General features: G+C 40.4%; 1 protein-coding gene across 2 annotated transcripts; it reads left to right on the forward strand.

The window, feature by feature from the left end:
- The first annotated feature begins 42 nt into the window (after positions 1-42).
- On the forward strand, positions 43-20,569 carry LOC106578945 (inositol polyphosphate multikinase). 2 transcript variants are annotated; one of them, XM_014158248.3, is made up of 6 exons: positions 43-946; positions 2,739-2,824; positions 3,856-3,952; positions 4,370-4,542; positions 14,668-14,749; positions 17,169-20,569. In XM_014158248.3, exons 2-6 carry the CDS (start codon positions 2,807-2,809, stop codon positions 17,810-17,812), a joined length of 1,014 nt encoding a protein of 337 aa, XP_014013723.1. In that variant the 5' UTR covers positions 43-946; positions 2,739-2,806; the 3' UTR covers positions 17,813-20,569. The 2 variants fall into 2 exon arrangements, with proteins under 2 accessions (XP_014013723.1, XP_014013722.2); XM_014158247.3 differs by having other exon boundaries at positions 45-950.
- Positions 20,570-21,776: the final 1,207 nt, after the last annotated feature.

Genomic DNA, 21,776 nt, shown 5'->3' on the forward strand with positions numbered 1-21,776 from the left:
GTTAACGATCACAGGCAATTTGTTCGACAGTGATGGAAAAGCCACTGCGCTGAAGCGGTTGCCAGAAGTAGATAGAATTGCGACAGTAGGGGCAGTGTCGAAAGTGTTGTTAGGTAACGTTAGCTAGCTAGATGGGATAGCCGCCCAGACACACACATTGGATAAGGTTCGAATGTGAAGGTCCTTGCAACTCTTCAAAGACATTGATAGCGTGTCCGACATTATATCGTTTCCCATGCTGTTTTTTTATTGATAAACAATTTCGCGTCAAGGAGCCTGTACGTCAGATATGATGTCACGATTAGCAGCCTGTCTTTTAGCATTGTGGGACGTGTAATGTAAGCAGCAAACAACGGGGCTTGTTTGTAATGTATGTGTTTTCCAAATAGCAATCTAAACGGGTCGCGCTATAAGTAGTTTAGAGGAAACTCCACTTTTCGACATTGCGCGCAAATATAGGTCTTGTCATCAAAACAGTTTCGGGAGAGAAGTGTATACGTTTCTATTGAGGAAGTGGGATGTGGCCAGACTGTATTAATGTTGCCGACCAAGATATGAAACTCATTGTAGCAGTGCTTTTGGAGCCTTGCTACATTTTAAATACTAACGCGAGCCCATTTGACCAATTCGATGGAGACACCGCTCGGGGCTCGGAATTGTGTGGGGGGTTGCTCAGATTACCAAACTGATATCAACATGTGAATTAAAGATTGCCTATTTTATTTTATTGAAAGCCATTGAATTGCGAATGTCAACTCAACATCAGATAATGGACTCATCTTTAGCTTTGGGAAGACTGGAAATCAATAGACCCATGGTGAACCTGGGGACTTGTCTTTCCGGCTCGGTGAAGGAGAAGGAGAAGGGAGGATCGCAGGCGGCGCACCTGAACGGATGTGTTCCGCTCTCCCATCAGGTGGCCGGTCATAAGTATGGCGTTGATAAAGTAGGTCAGTGACTGAACTTATCAAATGTGTTTTCCTTTCGCCACGGTGCATGTTTATCCACTAGTGAGTGGCATTTCATTGTGTAAACTTGGTCTGCATGGTGGAATAGCTCTCCTTTGGTTCAATTACTATACTTCGGAAAAGCTGACAGAAGTAGGCTACACTGTCTTCCCAGGATTATTTATCTCCAGGACAAGAATCCTGAGTAAGGAAGCCACTGTTATAGGTTTCATCATGTCAGTCAATAACAGAATAGAGCACCTGCTAGAAGCCTTTTGTGTACTTCGGATGATGCATGTAGTATCAGCTCTCTAAGAGATCCTCCACTTAGTTATAGCCTACAACCTCACCAAGCAACTTGCCAGTGGCTATAACCTAAATCATGAAATAGGCTTACAAAATCCAATGCCTGAAGTAAGACTCCCTTAGCTAAAACTGAACTGTCAAGAGTGGGAAGAACCAATGTATTATTTCTGGCCTGGGAGACAGTGACAGAGCACCAGTGTAAATGGGATTTAATCCTGGTTGTCTCTGCTAAGAGCCTTTCAGTTGAATCCTACACTCAGGAGGGAATAGGTGTCACATTTGTATTTAGGTCACTTAAGACTCTTGATACAGCTAACCTCTGCGTTGATTAAACGCTGATACTTGGGAGTGTTCATTTCCTACTGTTTTACAATTTCAAGCGATTTCAGTTGTAAGATTCAAACTGTGCCTGAGGCAGTCAAATTCTGTTGACATATCTCAGAGAGGAGTGTGGTCCAATTCTTTTTCCAACTCCTATCTTATATTAGAGCAGTCTCACACAGTGAGTGTATAGTGCCAGAGTTTATAGGTTACTGGTGTTCAGGCGTTTTTGTATAAGGTCCATAGTTTTATGACTTCCTGTAAAACACAAGTTAACCTTTGCACTTGTCAGTTAGGTATTACAGGTTTCCAAATGGAAATCTGTTTGGCCCTGTCTGGGTTTGCAAAGGTACGGTGTATATTACTATATACATTTTTGTAACTATCAAGCTTTTTAAATCTGAAATCTAGTGGCATTTTTGGGTACTTCAGATTATCCCAGGTGTCTGTAATTATCTCTGGCCCTCTGTGTGGCCTTGTCACATGTAAAATAAGAAAATAAGATGATTTTAAAATAAACAAATAGAATGACAAAGCTGTAAAACATTATCCTAAATATAAACCATCAACTTATGTTTAATCTTTAATATGAGAGTTTCAGAAAGAAATATCCTTTTATATATTTTTACATTTTTTTTATTTAACTATGTCAGTTTGTCTTTGTTGTAAATGTTTTGGCACCAAACTAGTGGCAGTTGTGAATGAAGTCAAAAGTTGGAGTTACAGAGCTAATTCAAAATAATACCATTGTTGATTAGATGCTTTTTTCCCCATAATTAGGCTATTTTTCTCTCGAACCATATGGTCTATCCACTAGAAACTCAGACAATATGAATGTATTTAAAAAAATAAATAAAGCGATTTATGTATAAATGACCTAGATTGCCATAGATTACCTGTTAAAAACCAACATTACAGAAGATTCCGGTAATATTGGTAAATTACCAGTAGCTTTGCAACCCTAGCCCTGTCTGAATTCTTTAGAAATGTATCCTTCCTTTCTCTCTTGGAGTAACTACAAATCTAACATGGTTGCACAGTTGTGATTATTTAGCAGGAAGAGGAAGGATGTATTTTTGAAATATTCAAACTAGGCCTTTATGTGGCAACCAGTACTGGATCTTTACTAAGTGTCAGAATGACCCACAACTTTTGTTACAACAGGCATATTGCAACATCCTGATGGCACAGTACTCAAACAGCTCCAGCCCCCTCCCAGAGGTCCTAGAGAGATGCAGTTCTACAGCAAGGTAACCATCCATGTATTTTGATGCTGGAAAAAATGAATAAAAATGTGATATCTGAAAGTACAACTATTTTCACAGTACAGTATTCTCTATGAAATTACTCTCCGTTCTACATGAAGTCTGCAAAAAGTCATCCCTTTAATGTCTACAAAATGTTACTTTATGTACTTGGGAACAATTTTCCCATGTCAGTTTGAACAAAGTTTATGTTATGTTCAAGTTTATGTGTAGATTAAATGACTTAGTAAAAAGTGAGTGAATAGTCCTTAAACCCCTCTATCTTTCATTCTCCCTGAGTAGCTATTGAGGAAGCCTAGCAGGCAACACTGCACAGTAATGTAGTCCACGTCTTTACTAACTCACTGGGTCAAGTCGGCACACTCTCTGCATATAAACCAGTGGGCTATCTGTTTATTGAAGGGCTTATGAAAGGTGTTTGTCTCGACGTGTCCACTGCAACATTTAGCCCGAGGGTTATGAGGGCTTTCCACCGGAACCGCTTACTCCCCTATTGTTAAAGTGGACTAAATGTCCTCATGATGAAATGGTTGCTTTGGAAACACTCTCTTACAGAGGAATCATGTATTAGTAGTTAAACTTGGCTACTTCCACCATCATTTCATGGTAGTGAACTATAAAAGGGAAGGAAAAGGATGTTTGTATTGTACTATGCATTACTTCTAATAAAAATAAATGAAGAAAAAGTTTTTATTCTCACATACACTGGACAGGTGCAGTGAAATGTTTCCGTTGTTCTGGATCAGCTATAGTATTGTAGCTGGAGTAAATTAGGGTTAAGTGCCTTGCTCATAGGCACACCGGCAGATTTTTCACAGCTTGGGTTTTCGACCAGCGACCTTTCGGTTACTGGCCAAATGCTCTAACCGCTAGCCTAGCTGCCACCCCTACATGTGACTTGTTGGTTAAACAACACCCTAATCAAATAAGACACTGAAATTCCCACATAGAGATGGTGATTAGTTCCGTCACATGAGCTGATTTGATTCTTCAAGGATGTGCTTTGCTTCTTCCAGGTCTACGCTGAGGACTGTGGCGACCCGTGTATGTTGGACCTCCAGCATCACCTCCCTAAATACTTTGGCACCTGGTCCTCGCCTGAATCTCCTAACGGTAAACACCGGTGCATAAGAAATCATAAAACGTACCTAGGACATTATTTCAGCATTACTTCAACATGTACCAAGGCCTGTATTCATAAAGGAACTCTGAGGAGTGCTAATCTAGGATCAGGTCCTCCCTGCCCATTAAATCATAAGTCATTTGTATCTAAAAGGCAGAAACTGATCCTAGGACAGCACTCCGTTCAAAAACACCGGCGGGATTGCGGTTTTAACCCTTTAGCATTCAGGATTAGACCCACCCGGTGTATAAATGTAAACAATCATGGCAGTGCTTTGCTACTAGAAATGCTGTAGGGGTGAAACACCGCCTCTTCTATCATTCTAGTGGCTAAATGTGTTGATTTTATATTTCTAAATCTCTAACGTCTCTCATGCCATGTTTCTGCACCCTCTGATGACATCACAGAGCTGTACCTGAAACTGGAGGACGTGACTCGGCGGTTCCAGAAGCCTTGTATTATGGATGTCAAGATCGGCCAGAAAAGCTACGACCCCTACGCCTCCCAAGAGAAGCGGGACCAGCAGATCAAGAAGTACCCTCTCATGGAGGAGATTGGCTTCCTGCTTCTCGGAATGAGGGTGAGCCTTCCTCTTCAGCCTCATGAGTCCCTCCCACTGGGTTGAAAAGGGCTCTCCAACTGCTGATGTCATTTTATTGAGAGGCTATATGAATCCTGGGTGGCAGTACCTTATGGCTTATTCTGACTGATGAGTCTGTGGAGAGGTGTCGCAAAGATATTTCTACTTTTCAATTTAAAGTGCAGTTTGGCAACTCGGCATTCTTGCTCTGCAGTAATATTTACAGTAAATATCACAGTAGCCATTAGTATCCTTTAACAAACTATTAATCAACTATGTGAGCAACTTCGCATCTAAACCAAGTTACACTCCTGAATAATGCAACTATTCACAAGTATGTGCAGACAATTGAGGGTTTATTTTCTCAAGACAATAGCACATAAAGCATTGCTGGGCTGGCTAACAACATATGCTTCATCAAGTAGCCTATCAAAAATGAATGAATACTGCTCATACAAATACAGAAGTTATTTATTATACAGCGCTAGGTAGAAAGCTAAACAAAGTAATTTCTGTATCTTCATATCATAAATCATTGGCTACTAGTTAATGATGAGCTACTTTAGTGTATTAAAGTTACCTTAGAACAAACCTGCCATCAATTGATCAATATCATGCAAATCATTACATGAGCTTAACGTTGTTAGTTGACTGGTGAGTTCCTGATTGCTGATCCAGCTTTCTGTTCCTGCTTGCTGTTGAATGACTGTGTTCTGAGATTCCCATAAAGCTTTGGGCAACAATTTCAGAGTAACTGCCTATTAGATAATCATTAGTGTTGACTTGGCATAGTAACCATTAAGACTGTAACGGTAGGGAAAGGGCAGAATGTGAGGTTGTTTCTATATGAAGGGTTGTTTTGTTCACTTCTGATTTCCACTGTGTTCATTATATTAATAGTTAATTTTTCAACCTTGACAGAAATAAAGTTTAAAGAAAAACTTGGAGAGCTTTTGCCAGAGCTCAACTACATTGACACTGAACAAACATATGAACGCAACATGTAAAGTGTTGGTTTCATGAGCTGAAATAATAGATCTCAGAAATGGATGGATTCAAAAAGCTTATTTTGCTCAAATACTGTACACAAATTTGTTTACGTTCCTGTTATTGTGCATTTCTCCTTTGCCAAGAGAATCCATCCACCTGACAGGTGTGGCATATTAAGAAGCTGAATAAACAGCATGATCATTACACAGGTGCAGCTTGTGCTGTGGATGATAAAAGGCCATTCTAAAATGTGCAGTTTTTTTGTCATACAACACAATGCACAGTGTGCAATTGGCATGCTGATTGCAGGAATGTCAACCCGAGCTGTTGCCAGAGAAATTAATGTTAATTTCTCTACCATAAGCCACCTCCAACGTCATTTTAGAGAATTGGGCACTGCGTCCAACCGGCCTCACAGACCACACGTGTATGGTGTCGTGTGGGCGAGCAGTTTGCTGATGTCAACATTGTGAACAGAGTGCCCCATGGTGGGGTTATGGTATAGGTAGGCATAAGCTACGGACAACAAACACAATTGCATTTTATCAATGGCAATTTGAATGCACAGAGATACCGTGACGAGATCCTTAGGCCCATTGTTGTGCCATTCATCCGCCGCCATCACCTCATGTTTCAGCATGATAATGCACTGCCCCATGTCACAAGGATGTGTACACAATTCCTGGAAGCTGAAAATGTCCCAGATCTTCCATGGTCTGCATACCCACCAGAATTGTTGCGTTTATACTTTTGTTCAGTATAGTTGCAAAACCAGTTAAATTAGTATTGAACACATTTTTTTATTTTTTTTTTATTTTAACCAGGTAGGCCAGTTGAGAACAAGTTCTCATTTACAACTGCGACCTGGCCAAGATAAAGCAAAGCAGTGCGACAAAAACGACAGAGTTACACATAAACAAACGTACAGTCAATAACACAATAGAACAATCTATGTAGTGTGTGCAAATGTAGAAGATTAGGGCGATAAGGCAATAGAGGTGAAATAATTACAATTTAGCATTAACACTGGAGTGATGGATGTGCAGATGATGATGTGCAAGTAGAGATACTGTGGTGCAAAAGAGCGAGAGGATAAGTAACAATATGGGGATGAAGTAGTTGGGTGTGCTATTTACAGATTGGCTGTGTACAGGTACAGTGATCGGTAAGCTGCTCTGACAGCTGATGCTTAAAGTTAGAGAGGGAGATATGTCAGACGACTTGTTTTCCGTTAATATGGTAATCGCAGGAACACAATGACAATCCCTCCAGGGTGTTTACCAGGTGTTGACACACCTGCCTGGGCAGCCGAACCAGAGTGGCAGGATTAAAGACTGGAAGGATAATTCAGGTGCATTAATTATTGCTATTTTATTAGGATCACAATTATCTGTTTCAAAAACAGCAGCTACTCTTCCTGGGGTGCACACAACACATGATATAATACAGAACCTTTAATAGACAAAAAACATCTCAACGACAGAACTACATAGTTTTAAAATAAAAAAAGGTCCTGTACTGACAAAATACTGAGAAAACAGAGACTATGGGTCTACAGTCAGTCACATCTATCAATTTCATGCTTGCATACATACAGTGCCAGTCACCTACTCATTCAAGGGTTTTGCTTTAGTTTTACTGTTTTCTACATTGTAGAGTAATAGTGAAGACATCAACTATAAAATAATGCATATGGAATCATGTGGTAACCAAGAAAGTGTTAAACAAATCAAAATATATTTGAGATTCTTCAAAGTAGCCAACCTTTGCCTTGATGACAGCTTTGCACACTCTTGGCTTTCTCTCAACCAGCTTCATGAGGTAGTCACCTGGAATGAATGAATTAACAGGTGTGCCTTGTTAAAAGTTAATTTGTGGAATTTCCTTAATGTGTTTGAGCCAATCAGTTGTTTTGTGATGAGGGTAGGGGTGGTATACAGAAGATAGCCCTATTTGGTAAAAGACCAAGTCCATATTATGGCATGAACAGCTCAAATAAGCAAAGAGAAATGACAGTCCATTATTACTTTAAGACATGAAGGTCAGTCAATCCGGAAATTGTCAAGAACTTTGAAAGTTTCTTCAAGAGCAGTTGCAAAAACCATCAAGCGCTATGATAAACTGGCTCTCATGAGGACCGCCACAGGAAAGGAGACCCAGAGTTACCTCTGCTGCAGAGGATAAGTTCATTAGTTACCAGCCTCAGAAATTGCAGCCCAAATAAATGCAGCAGACGCATCTCAACATCAACTGTTCAGAGGAGACTGCGTGAATCAGGCCTTCATGGTCGAATTGCTGCAATGAAACCACTACTAAAGGACACCAATAAGAAGAGGAGACTTGCTTGGGCCAAGAAACACAAGCAATGGCCATTGGAACGGTGGAAATCTGTCCTTTGGTCTGATAGTTTATAGTTTCAACCGAGTCCAAACCTGAGATTTTTGGTTCCAACCGCAGTGTCTTTGTGAGATGCAAAGTAGGTTAACGGGTGATCTCTGCATGTGTGGTTCCCACCGTGAAGCATGGAGGAGGAGGTGTGGGGGTGCTTTGCTGGTGACAGTCAGTGATTTGTATTTAGGATTCAAGGAACACGTAACCAGCATGGCTACCACAGCATTCGGCAGCAATACGCCATCCCATCTGGTTTGTGCTTAGTGGGATTATCATTTGTTTTTCAACAGGACAATGACCCAACACACCTCCAGGCTGTGTAAGGGCTATTTGTCCAAGGAGATGATTGATGGAGTGCTGCATCAGATGACCTGGCCTCCACTTTCACCCGACCTGAACCCAATTGAGATGGTTTGGGATGAGCTGGACCGCAGTGTGGAGGAAAAGCAGCCAACAAGTGCTCAGCATATGTGGGAACTCCTTCAAGCCTGTTGGAAAAACATTCCAGGTGAAGCTGGTTGTGACAATGACAAGTGTGCAAAGCTGTCAAGGCAAAGGGTGGTTTGAAGAATCTCAAATATAAAATCTATTTTGATTTAACACTTTTTGGTTACTACATGATTCCATATGTGTTCATAGTTTTGACTTCACTATTATTCTACAATGTAGAAAAGAGTAAAAATAAGGAAAAACCCTTGAATGAGTAGGTGTGTCAACTTTTGACTGGTACTGTACAAGTTATTTAGGTCAGGTGTTGGTTTTAAGCTAATTTTGCTGTTTGCCTGGGTATTTGGAGATGGAATGGCATTTCCTCTCATTAGTCTGCTGTAACCTTCCAATTTCCCAGTTCCTGTCAGACTGGCTCCACACCTCACAAGGTTAATGTTTATGTGAAGAGTTCAATACCTCATTCAGGTCCGTTCTACGTCGCTCTGTTTGGTCATCACTGACAAATCAATCACACAGGGCCAATACCAACACAACGCTATTCTACCATTCCATAATGACTTACAGAAGAGCAAAGACCTCATCTCCACCCCAAGGACCAAAGCATGCTTATGTAACATTGTAACATACAGGTAACTGCCAAAATAAAGGAAACACTTATACAGGCCATCAGACTGTTAAAATAGTCACCATTAGCGGGACTCCGCCAGTACCCTGAACTTAGTCACTGTTACTAGCCGGCTACCACCCAGTATTCTACCCTGCACCTTAGACTCCTTCCCTATGTACATAGTCATTGATCACTGGTCACTTTAACAATGTTTTACCCACTTCATATGCGTATTGTATTCTAGTACTGCATCATCTTGCTTTCAGAAAGTATTCACACCCCTTGACTTTTTCCTCATTTTGTTACAAAGTGGGATTAAAAATGGATTTAATTGTCATTGTTTGTCAAAGATCTACACAATACTCCAAGTCAAAGTGGAAGACAATTCTAACGTTTGTAAAAAAGAAAGAAAAAAAGTAACCTAAAACAACCCCCTGAGTCAATACATGCTAGGTTCACCTTTGACAGTGATTACAGCTGTGTCTTTCTGGGTACGTCTCGAAGAGCTTTTCACACCTGGATTGCGCAACATTTGCCCATTTTTTATTTATTTTTATTATTATTATTTTTTATTATTATTATATTTTTTTTTCTTTAAAAAATTCTTCAAGCTCTGTGAAATTGGTTGTTGATCATTGCTAGACAACCATTTAGGTCTTGTCATAGATTTTCAAGCAGATTTAAGTCAAAACAGTAATTAATATTCACCCTTCTTGTTAAGCCACTCCAGTGTAGATTTGGCCTTGTGTGTAGGTTATTGTCCATCTGAAAGGTAAATTCATCTCCCAGTGTCTGGTGGAAAGCAAACTGAGCCAGGTTTTCCTCTAGGATTTTGCCTGTGCTTAGCTCAATTCACTTTCTTTTTTTAATTCTGAAAAACTCCCCAGACCTTAACGATTACATGCATACAGTGGCTTGCGAAAGTATTCACCCCCTTGACATTTTTCCTATTTTATTTCCTTACAACCTGGAATTAAAATAGATTTTTTTTAGGGGGGTTTGTATTATTTCATTTACATAACATGCCTACCACTGAAGATGCAAAATATTTTTTTATTGTGAAACAAACAAGAAATAAGACATAATGTCTCCAACTTGAAGCTTGGCACATCCAGCCACTAGAATTTTTGCCCTTTCTTCAAGGCAAAACTGCTCCAGCTCCTTCAAGTTGGATGGGTTCTGCTGGTGTACAGAAATCTTTAAGTCATTCCACAGATTCTCAATTGGACTGATGTCTGGGCTTTGACTAGGCCATTCCAAGACATTTAAATGTTTCCCTTTAAACCACTAGAGTGTTGCTTTAGAAGTATGTTTAGTGTCATTGTCCTGCTGGAAGGTGAAACCCCATCCGTCTCAATTCTCTGGAAGACTGAAACCAGTTTCCCTCAAGAATTTCCCTGTATTTAGCGCAATCCGTCATTCTTCCCAGTCCCTGCCGATGGAAAAACATCCCCACAGCATGATGCTGCTGCCACAACCAACCTTCAATGTGGGGATGGTGTTCTCGAGGTGTTGGGTTTGCGCCAGGCATAGTGTTTTCCTTGATGTCCTAAAAGCCCAATTTTAGTCTCATCTGACCAGAGTACCTTCTTCCATATGTTTGGGGAGTCTCCCAAATGCCTTTTGGCAAACACCAAACGCTTTTGGTTATTTTTTTTTTCTTTAAGCAATGGCTTTTATTCTGGCCACTCTTCCGTAAAGCCCATGTCTGTGGCGTGTACAGCTTAAAGTGGTCCTATAGACAGATACTCCAATCTTCGCTGTGGAGCTTTGCAGCTCCTTCAGGGTTATCTCTGGTCTCTTTGTTGCCTCTCTGATTAATGCCCTCCTTGCCTGGTTTGTGAGTTTTGGTGGTTGGCCCTCTCTTGGCAGGCTTGTTGTGGTGCCATATTCTTGGGATGGGATGTTCAAAGTTTCTGATATTTTTTTAGAACCCAATCTTGGTATGTACTTCTCAATAACTTTGTCCCTGACCTGTCTGGGGAGCTCCTTGGTCTTCATGGTGCCGCTTGCTTAGTAGTGTTGCAGACTCTGGGGCCTTTCACAACAGGTGTGTGTGTGTGTGTGTGTGGATTTCTTTTACTGAGATCATGTGACACTTAGATTGCACACAGGTGGACTTTATTTGACAAATTATGTGACTCCTGAAGGTAATTGGTTGCACCAGATCTTATTTAGGGGCTTCGTAGCAAAGGGGGTCAATACATATGCACACACCACTGTTCCGTTTGTAATTTTTTTAGCATTGTTTGAAACAAGTTATTTTTAATTTCACTTCACTAATTTGGACTATTTTGTTTATGTCCATTACAATAAATCCAAATAAAAATCAATTTAAATTACAGGTTGTAATGCAACAATATAGGAAAAATGCCAAAGGGGATGAATACTTTTGCAATGCACTGTACCCATAACATGATGCAGTCACCACTTTGCTTGTAAATATGGAGAGTGGTACTCAGTAATAGGTTGTATTGGATTTGCCCCAAACAACATAACACTTTGTATTCAGGACAAAAAGTTAATTGCTTTGCCACTTTGTTTGCAGTATTACTTTAGTGCCTTGTTGCAAACATGTTTTATTCTGTACAGGCTTCCTTTTCACTATGTAAATTAGGTTAGTATTGTGGAGTAACTACGATGTTGTTGCTCCATCCTCAGTTTTCTCCTTTCACAGCCATTAAAGGCGTACTTGGAGATTTTGGCAATGAGGCCTTTTATGTACTTCCCCACCCAGTCACTGCAAAGATACAAGCATTTTTCCTAACTCAGTTGACGGAGAGGAAGGAAACTGCCAGGGATTTAACCATGGGGCAAATGGTGACTTTAAAACATTTAGTTGCCAAACTCCCAAAGTATCCTGTTAATGAGGCCCTTTATCTACTCCCCCAGAGTCAAATGAACTTGTGCATACCATTTGTCTCTGTGTCCAGTATGAAGGAAGTTTGAGGTAGTTTCATGAGCCAATGCTAACTAGCGTTACCCATAGACTTCCAGTCATTGTGCTATCTGCTAGCAACCCAAAGTATCCCTTTTAAACTCTGTTTTAAAGTCATCATTGGCCTCATAGTTAAATCCCTTCCTCTCCGGTAACTGAGTTAGGAAGGACGCCTGTATCTTTGCAGTGACTGGGTGTATTGATACACCATCCAAAGTGTAAATCATAACTTTACCATGCTGAAAGGGATATTCAATGTCTGCTTATTTTATTTTTACCCACATACCAATAGGTGCTTTTCTTTGTGAGTCATTGGAAAACCTCCCTGGTCTTTGTGGTTGAATCTGTTTGAAATTCACTGCTCGACTGAGGGACTATACAATTATCTGAATGTGTGGGGTACAGAGATGAGGTAGTCATTCAAAATGACTGTGTGTGTTATGTATACTACACTGTTGGAACTAAGAACGTAAGCATTTCGCTGCACCTGCGATTAACCACTGAAAAATATGTGTATGCGACCAATAAAATTAGATTTTCATTTGGTTGTTGTGTTTTTAGTGGACTAAGTATAGAGCAGCTTCCAGTCTTTGGCTTCTGTTGAACTTTAAACATACATTTTCTTAAACTTTGTTAAACGATCAGATTCCATTCGCAAGGATTTCAATCCAGCTGGACTGCCACATGCTATATAGTTTTATTGAACATTTTAATTATATTTTTTAAAAGTCAAGCTTGAGACTGATACATTCTCGTAGACAGTTAAGCCGTGTTCAGTGTTTAGCCTCTACGGAGGTCAGTAATAGGAAGCATCCATCCATCAGTAGAACAGCATGGAGCTAGCTTCTGACTGATCTCAGATCTGTTGACTAGGACCTCTCCTTTTATCCCAATCACCATTATGCCATCCTCTCCTCTGGGTTTTTCTCAGAGATCTGTGAGGGTCATGGTGGTAACATGATAACTGGTCTTCTCCATCAGTCCCACGCTGTGGAGTATAAACAGTGAACATGCTTCAGTTAGGTTACATGGTCTGTTTATCTCACTGGAATACGAACTGTACAGCACAAACTCTATTCGACCAGCAAATAAATGATCCGGTGATGTTGAGGACCACTGGTTTAGTTTTCACTTCAGGAATATATATATATATTGCTAGTTATGGCCTAGGATCTGCACTAAGCTCAGCCATACCATGCCGTCTACTCACCCACCTCACCACTCCTCTTACTAGTTAACATGGTGTGTTGCTCAGTTATGTATAGAGTAATGTCATCTTGGAATGCTCTGCCACCAGAGGTAACTCAGGCAAAAAACAAGTTTAGCTTTAAAAAAAACATTAAAACATCTTATACCTCTTTGTAAAGATCCAATTTAACTGTATAAAAGAATATGTATCAGTGTGTAAAGTATTTCTGTCTTTCCAATATATGACTCTTATGACCTTTTTTTTCATGTTTAAATGATTATTTATTGTCCTTGTGTATGACTGTTCTGTACTTTGTCATATATTTGCACGTTTTATGTGGACCCCAGGAAGAGTAGCTAATGGGGATCCTAATGAACTAAACTAGTAAGTGAATAAGATTCATTATAAACTGGGTGGTTTGAGCCCTGAAGGCTGATTTTTAGCTGAAAACCATGGTATCTCAGACCGTATACCATGGGTATGACAAAACATGTATTGTTACTGCTCTTATGTTAGTAACCAGTATATAATGGCAATAAGGCACCTTGGACGCTTGTGGTATATGGCCAATATACCACGGCTAAGGACTGTATCCAGGCACTCTGTTGTCGTCCTTAAGAACAGCCCTTAGCCATGGTATATTGGACATATACCACACCCCCTCAGGCCTTATTGCTTAATTATAGCCTAGGCTTTGTAAGAACGCACACCTACTGCAGCACAAGTCATCCACTGACATACTCTGTAGTCAAGGAGCATCTGAGGAACAGGGTTTGTAGTTTTCCCAGGGGGGGGCAAAGGCTTTTTGGCTCAGAGCATGGAAAAATCTGCTTGTCTGCAGTGTGTGACCACAGGGTGATGAGACTCATTACTGATAATGATGTTCCTGATTGCAGTGATAGAGGCAGGAATCCCTCTGGTAAATAGTTCTGCTCCTCTCAGCATGGACATGGAATTAATGTCTCTGTGTCCTCAGACTTCTGAGTTCTACTCGCATTGCTATTAATATCACAGAAACATAAGTACTGTACATTGTCACATTACAGTGGGGTCTGGAATTATAGGATCCCTTGATAAAGATGAGCGAAAAGACTACAAATACTCAGATATATATAGTATGCTCAAAACATTTACAATTATTTTATGCTAATATAATTGCTCAGAATAAGACATTTTGTTTAACAAGTAATGCAAATAAAAATAATTTATATATAATGCAAATGTAGCAAATCCATCAATTTTTTGTTTTTGTAATTTTTTTCATTGTATTTTTTTGCTCATCTTTTTTTTAAGATATCAATCATTCCTGGCCCCACTGTATGTGTGCGTCATAATATAATTGTTTTCAGCAAATTGTGTTTATACATCATTTCTCCAGCAGAGGGCATATTCTACCCGTGATTCTATCATGGAGAGATCACGTTGAGTTGAACGTTTATATAGAGACTCATCTCCTTTTGAAGTTGTGCAGCTTTGCTTTTTAGTGAAAACAGGCCTATGTACTGCATCTGTTTCTTTCCGTTAATGTTAATTCTTCCTTCTGTCTTTCTAACCCTCCAGGTGTACAAGGTCAACTCTGACGAATATCACTCGTATGATCAACATTACGGGCGAGGCCTTCTCAAGGACACCATCACAGATGGTGAGCTCCTAAAACAATAATAATCCTGTCACAAAATACACATTATATCCTTATGTCTCTATCAACACACTGAAGGTCTGGGGGCAAATTTGGCACGTGGGTGATTTTGATTTATATATATTTTTTTTTAACTTAGTGCCCAAATCAAAATCACCCACGTGGCGAATTTGCCCCGTGTGTGTGTGTGTGTGTGTGTGTGTGTGTGTGTGTGTGTGTGTGTGTGTGTGTGTGTGTGTGTGTGTGTGTGTGTGTGTGTGTGTGTGTGTATGTGTACACACACACACAGTACCAGTCAAAAGTTTGGACACACCTACTCATTCAAGGATTTTTCTTTATTTTTATTATTTTCTACATTGCAGAATAATAGTGAAGACATCAAAACTATGAAATAACACATGTGGAATCATGTAATAACCAAAAAAGTGTTAAATCAAAATATATTTTAGATTCTTCGAAGTAGCCACCCTTTGCCTTGATGACAGCTTGGCATTCTCTCAGCCAGCTTCATGAGGAATGCTTTTCCAACAGTCTTGAAGGAGTTCCCACATGCTGAGCACTTGTCGGCTGCTTTTCCTTCACTCTTCGGTCCAACTCATCCCAAATCATCTCATTTGGGTTGAGGTCAGGTGATTTGTGGATGCCAGATCATCTGATGCAGCACTCCATCACTCTCTTTCTTGGTCAAATAGCCCTTACACAGCCTGGAGGTGTGTTGGGTCATTGTCCTGTTGAAAAACAAATGATAGTTCCACTGAGTGCAAATTAGATGGGATAGTGTATTGCTGCAGAATGCTGTGTTAGCCATGCTGGTTAAGTGTGCCTTGAATTCTAAATAAATCAGACAGTGTCACCAGCAAAGCACCATCACACCACCTCCATGCTTCACAGTGGGAACCACACATGTGGAGATCATCTGTTCAGCTACTCTGCATCTCACAAAGACACGGCGGTTGAAACTATAAACTATCAGACCAAAGGACAGATTTCCACTGGTCTAATGTCCATTGCTTGTGTTTCTTGGCCCAAGCAAGTCTCTTCTTCTTATTGGTGTCCTTTTAGTAGTGGTTTCTTTGCAGCAATTCGACCATGACGGCCTGCTTCACGCAGTCTCCTCTGAACAGGGGATGTGTCTGTTACTTGAACTCTGTGAAGCATTTATTTGGGCTGCAATTTCTGAGGCTGGTAACTAATTAACTTATTCTCTGCAGCAGAGGTAACTCTGGGTCTTCCTTTCCTCTGGCGGTCCTCATGAGAGCCAGTGTCATCATAGCTGGGCGGCAGGGTAGCCTAGTGGTTAGAGTGTTGGACGAGTAACCGAAAGGTTGCAAGATCGAATCCCCGAGCTGACAAGGTAAAAATCTGTCGTTCTGCCCCTGAACAAGGCAGTTAACCCACTGTTCTTAGGCCGTCATTGAAAATAAGAATTTGTTCTTAACTGACTTGCCTAGTTAAATAAAGGTATAAAAAATAAAAATAGCGCTTCATGGTTTTTGCAACTGCACTTGAAGAAACTTTTAAAGTTCTTGACAATTTCTGGATTGACTGACCTTCATGTCTTAAAGTAATGATGGACTGTCATTTCTCTTTGCTTATTTGAGGTGTTCTTGCCATAATATGGACTTGGTCTTTTACCAAATAGGGCTATCTTCTGTATACCACTCCTACATTGTCACAACACAACTGATTGGCTCAAATGCATTAAGAAGGAAAGAAATCCCACAAATTAACTTTTAACAAGGCACACGTGTTAATTGAAATGCATTCCAGGTGACTACTTCATGAAGCTGGTTGAGAGAATGCCAAGTGTGCAAAACTGTCATCAAGGCAAAGGGTGGTTTGAAGAATCTCAAATATATAAAATATATTTTGATTTAACACTTTTTTTGTTACTCCATGATTCCATATGTAATTTCATAGCTTTTATGTATTCTACAATGTAGAAAATAGTAAAAATAAAGAAAAAACCTTGAATGAGTAGATGTGTCCAAAGTTTTGACTGGTACTGCATATAATTTTAGTTGTTGGACATGACTGTAAAATCACCAAGAAATCAGCTCAGTGATTTTAATTGAGGAACTCTGTTCCCAAGTATTCCCACACTTAGTTAGAGGCATATGTGATCGTATCCCAGCGTAATCAAGGTTTGTAATGATTCTGTTTTTGTCGAATACTATATCTGTTTGGGATTCTTGCGGTCAATTTGCAGTGTACTATTTATTTGAAAACCATTCTCTGGCCCACCGATCATCCGCTCAAAAATTGTCCAACAGCTAAATGTAATTGGAGACCCCTAGTGTAGGTTGTAGTCACTAGCTAAACTTGCTCTCAATTAAGAAAATGCTTCAGGCATCGTCTATTTCTTATCAGTTAACATTGGATTCCTCAACAACAACAATTTCCTTTCCCATTCCTCTCCCAGGTTTATCCAAGTTCTTCTCTAATGGGAGGAGTCTGAGAAAAGATGCCATCGCTGCCAGTATCCTGAAGGTCCAGAACATCCTGCGATGGTTCGAGGGCCAGAGCCAGTTAACCTTCTACGCCAGCTCTCTGTTGTTTGTATACGAGGGCCTGCCCCCTCCCAGCCCTGAGGGCCATATCTTCAGGGGCCCCCCAGAGAAGACTACGTCTGCTGCTGTTGCCTGCTGCGAGCCCAATGAAGAAGTGTTGGAATACAACAACAACATCCAGGTTGCCGTGCCGCTTGACTACAGCCTGTCCACCATGTACGCCATGTACAAGAAGGGCTGCACCCGGGGTCACCGTGGCAATGCCACCGGAGCCACCACGACAGGCCCCAACCCCCAGGAGGACAACAGCACGTGGAAGTGCCCAGGTCTGGTGTCAGCAGAACAACCCAACGGCAACGGTATCAAAGCCCAACTGGAAGAGGCTGGGGTGGGGGAGGGAGGCCGGGGGGAGCCGCATCCAGAGCAGAGAGCCAGCGAAGTGGAGGTGAGGATGATTGATTTTGCCCACGTCTTCCCCAGTGAGAGCCAGGACCAAGGCTATATCTATGGCCTGAAACACTTGCTGGAGGTGCTGCAGCAGATCCTCCACCAATAACCTTCTCTCTCCAGTGGTGTCTCTGCCTGTCCATTGGTTAAGTGTACCCATCTGTGTTTTACTGTGTGAATGGAGGAGTTGTAGCGCCCACAGTCCCTCGTCCCCTCGCCCTGTGATTCTCTGCACTATATGCACTATATCGATGAAGTCATTTCTCCATAACTCTTTGTCCGATGTATGTGCTTCTTGATTTTTAACCACTGTTAACAGGTATCTAACTCAGGTAAATGACTGTAACCATTACTCACAGGATTATCTCTAAAGAGTACCCTTAATTTGTTGGCTTGCTGATCATATGTTGTATGTTTTATATAATATTGCTCAAGTCTTTTCAGATCTCAGATTTCACATCCTTTTGTCTTAAATCTTCCCAGAAAGTTGACAGAATGATAAAAATTTTATCCAAGTTATTATACTCATACAGTACAGATTAAGTACTTTTAGCATTGCTGTTCTCTATATATTTTGCTGACAAATTGCCTGTTCTTCTTACCCAGAACAAAAAAAAATGAACAAAAATCGTGCATAATTGCATCAGATGGTCATTTAGGTTCTGGGAGGAGATGTTAAGAGAAAGATACTAATGTGACTTGCGAGGTCTCCACCCCAACAAAATGGAAACTTTGCAAGTTTCAGGCAAGTCTATGGGCCAAATGTCCCTTACCCTTCTGCAATTTGAAAGATGTGAGCACATGCGAAACGGTGATTTGTCAAAGTGAGAAATCAGTGTACCGGAACAGAGCTCCTCTTTAGTCATCACATCTGTCCACGACAGATTAAGATGGCATGGATTGTCCTCCCTCTGCCCACTTGTACACTGTGTCGGGGTCTGTTTAATTGTAAAGAAATGCAATACGCTACTCTGATAATGAATGAACAAACTGACCAGAGAGAGATTGAGTTTGTTGATCTAGTGATTCATGTTCAGAGGAATAGAATGCCAAAGTGCTGGTGGTTTTCGGAGAGAGGGCGCACGGTGTGGCTAGTGTTCTAAACTTGAAGGCCTGGAAGTGAATTAGATCCGTGTGGTGTTGTCAGTACCCTGACAGTGCTTCCACAGTGTGATCTCCCTATCAAGATATTGTCTTTTTTTTTTGTTGAAGAGAAATGTTTTTCATTTGCTTCTTCTTAACCCTGATAGCTATGGAATGTCTATGATTTTACTTTTAACAAAGATATGCATATATTTTCAAAGATATGCAGATAATGCTCAATTTCTGTGTTTGATTTGAAACTAATAACAAAAGACAAAAAGTAATTTTGGATGATACTCTGAACTTGACAATTTAGTACATATTTGAAATGGTAAGGAGGAAGAACCTTTATGAGAAATGTTTACAGTCTTTTGAAGATATTTCACTGTTATTATCACTGACTTGTTTCTTTTTACTCCATATTAATTTCAGACATTTATCATTCTGGCAGCTTTTACATTGTTACATTTACTCATAATGTCTTTGTTATTGTTCCAACTCCTTAGCAAGCGACCAGCTTTAGCATTTTGCACCAGGGCATTGTTTGTTTTAGCAAAATTCTCTAAATTGTAGATACTGATTTACATTACAGTAACTCTCATCTTCATGAAATACTCATAACCAACCTTTAAGCACTTTAAATTCAACATTTCAAAACATATAGGCTTATGCTAATTAGTGTTTATAGATGTGCTATGAGTGGTCCGTGTATATGGAAGTACAATAATGCAAATCGTTACAGAATAAGGTACCTCTAAGATGGTTGTTTACAGTTGACATCCTCTGCAGCTCCTTTAGACGTTGTGGTTGTAATACATTTTACTCTATAGAAGGACTGTACATTACATCTTGGTACAGTCAATTATGAGTTCTACAATGATTTGTGATCTTGTTTACACACCAGTTCTATTTTAAGGGTAAACCTGTGTCTTTTGAATAGTTCATGGACAGGAAGTTAACAAATGTTTGTTTTGTATTTGCTTAAGTCTGCTGTTCTTTCTTTTTTGTTCAATAATGCACTGAAAAACAAATGAATATAGCCAATGTATAAAATCTGTTCCTTTGCTGTGAACTAACCAAGACTTTCCCTGTGTGGAAAAGTGGTGTACGTTTTCTATAATACCCGATAGAAATGTGGCAAGACTGGATTTTGTCTTTAGACTTCAGCCAATCAGAAGTGAGATAATGTTGTCAATTTCTCTGTTTTTCAAACACTTAAACCTATTTTTTTGTTGCAAACTGTAGCAAAGTAATCAGATATTTGATTAGTGGAATCAGATTATTTTCCAGCTTGTAATTATTGTTCTGGACCCTTATTTACAAAGAGTCTCAGTGTGCTGATATTAGATCAGTTTTGCCTAAGATTTGCATAATGAATAACATATGGACGGACGGGGGGGACTGATCCTAGATCAGCACTCCTACTGAGACACTTTGTAAATACGAGCCCTGGGTTTCATGCTTCTTCCTGTGGTCTGGAATAATATGCATTAGTGTCAGTGCTGTCATAATGCTCTCTATGGAAATCCCCCATGTATCCTCTCCTCCCATTGACTCTGCTGTCTGTCCGTCCTGAGGGAAAGCTGATCGGTTCTGACTATACAGTAACATGAAATGATGATGTATCTGCTGTTTCTCTCATATCTGATCGGATTGAAATTGCTGACTAATTACTACTTTTGTAAATGACCTATATTAATATGTATAATATGTAGATGGATTCAATAATGGCTGTATATTTGGCAGATGATTATTATTACTAATAAAATGTATTCCCAATGAACATCTGGTTGTTTTACCTTGTAGTCTTTGAATCAATGTATTTTCTCCTCACTCCCATTTTCCTTTGTGCAGACAAAATGAAGAATAACCTGGCTTACGGTATAACGTGAGTGCTGAAAAGAAGTTGTTGACTAGAGCCTCAGGTTTTGTCGTGTCACTAGCTCATCTAGCCCATTTTTATTTACTGATCTCACCTTGTCTCTATAGCTACCATATCATCTCAATATAGCACTTCTGTGGTTTCAGCACCATTAAAAAAAAGATGACATGCAATTACATGAATGAGCAGTATACAACAGGGCCGTGAATGGGACAGATGTAGCCTACCGCCTGAGGAGCTGGTGCTACTGAAGGCTTAATAGTATTGCAGCATTTTGGGGGCCCAGAGGTGAGCCATGTTTCCTTTCGACAGCCTGGTGTCTTTCCACTGGGGGTTAAGGAGAACGACGGGAGGATAGAAGGAAAGACCTTCAACAGCATCTGGCTCTTAGCCCTGGGAGGAAAGGAGTGACACACAGCCTGCTTGATGTCACCACAGCCCCGCCACGCGGCACGCAACCCCAGAGCAATGACAAGATCTCTCTCTCTCTCTCTCTCTCTCTCTCTCGCTCTATTCACTGAGCAGAGATGTACCAGTCCAAGACCCATTATGCTTGGAAGTCAGGCGATGCCAGAACAGACAGCACAGACATAAGACTGAGGTAGAATGGTTCTAACATGCAATACTGTGGCTCATATCTTTTTCAACGCACGTAGGCTCATAGTCATCAAGACATGATTCGAAATGGATTCTCACAGATGAGTTGGTCTGAAATGCATCAGGAAACACCGGAGAGCTGTGGAGGAGTGGTGTGGTGAGATGACTTGTGTGGACCGGGCCTGTGGCTGCTGCTGCTGTCCATGTAGTCACTGTCTGCAGGTTCTGCCTGCCTTCTGAGATGTAGCTATTTATGAGGAGCAGCGATTAAGATGAATATTTCACCTTACCACGGTTTCATTTGGCCCTCGATGCTCCTGGCCACGTCACATTGTATCATGTCAAAAACTGACAACGTTAACATATTGAAAACGGATAAGTCACATAAGAGTAAGCTAAAATAGAGTTGCTGTGTAATATTTTTGAATCTGTTTATTGTTAATTCTTGCTGTGTGCACCTTTTGGTAGCGCTGCAATGTACATTTTCCGCATGAAGTCAGCTATTGTTCTG

The sequence above is a fragment of the Salmo salar genome, chromosome 19, assembly GCF_965601325.2.
Source record: "Salmo salar chromosome 19, fSalSal1, whole genome shotgun sequence".
In the NCBI taxonomy this organism is placed as follows: Eukaryota; Metazoa; Chordata; class Actinopteri; order Salmoniformes; family Salmonidae; genus Salmo; species Salmo salar.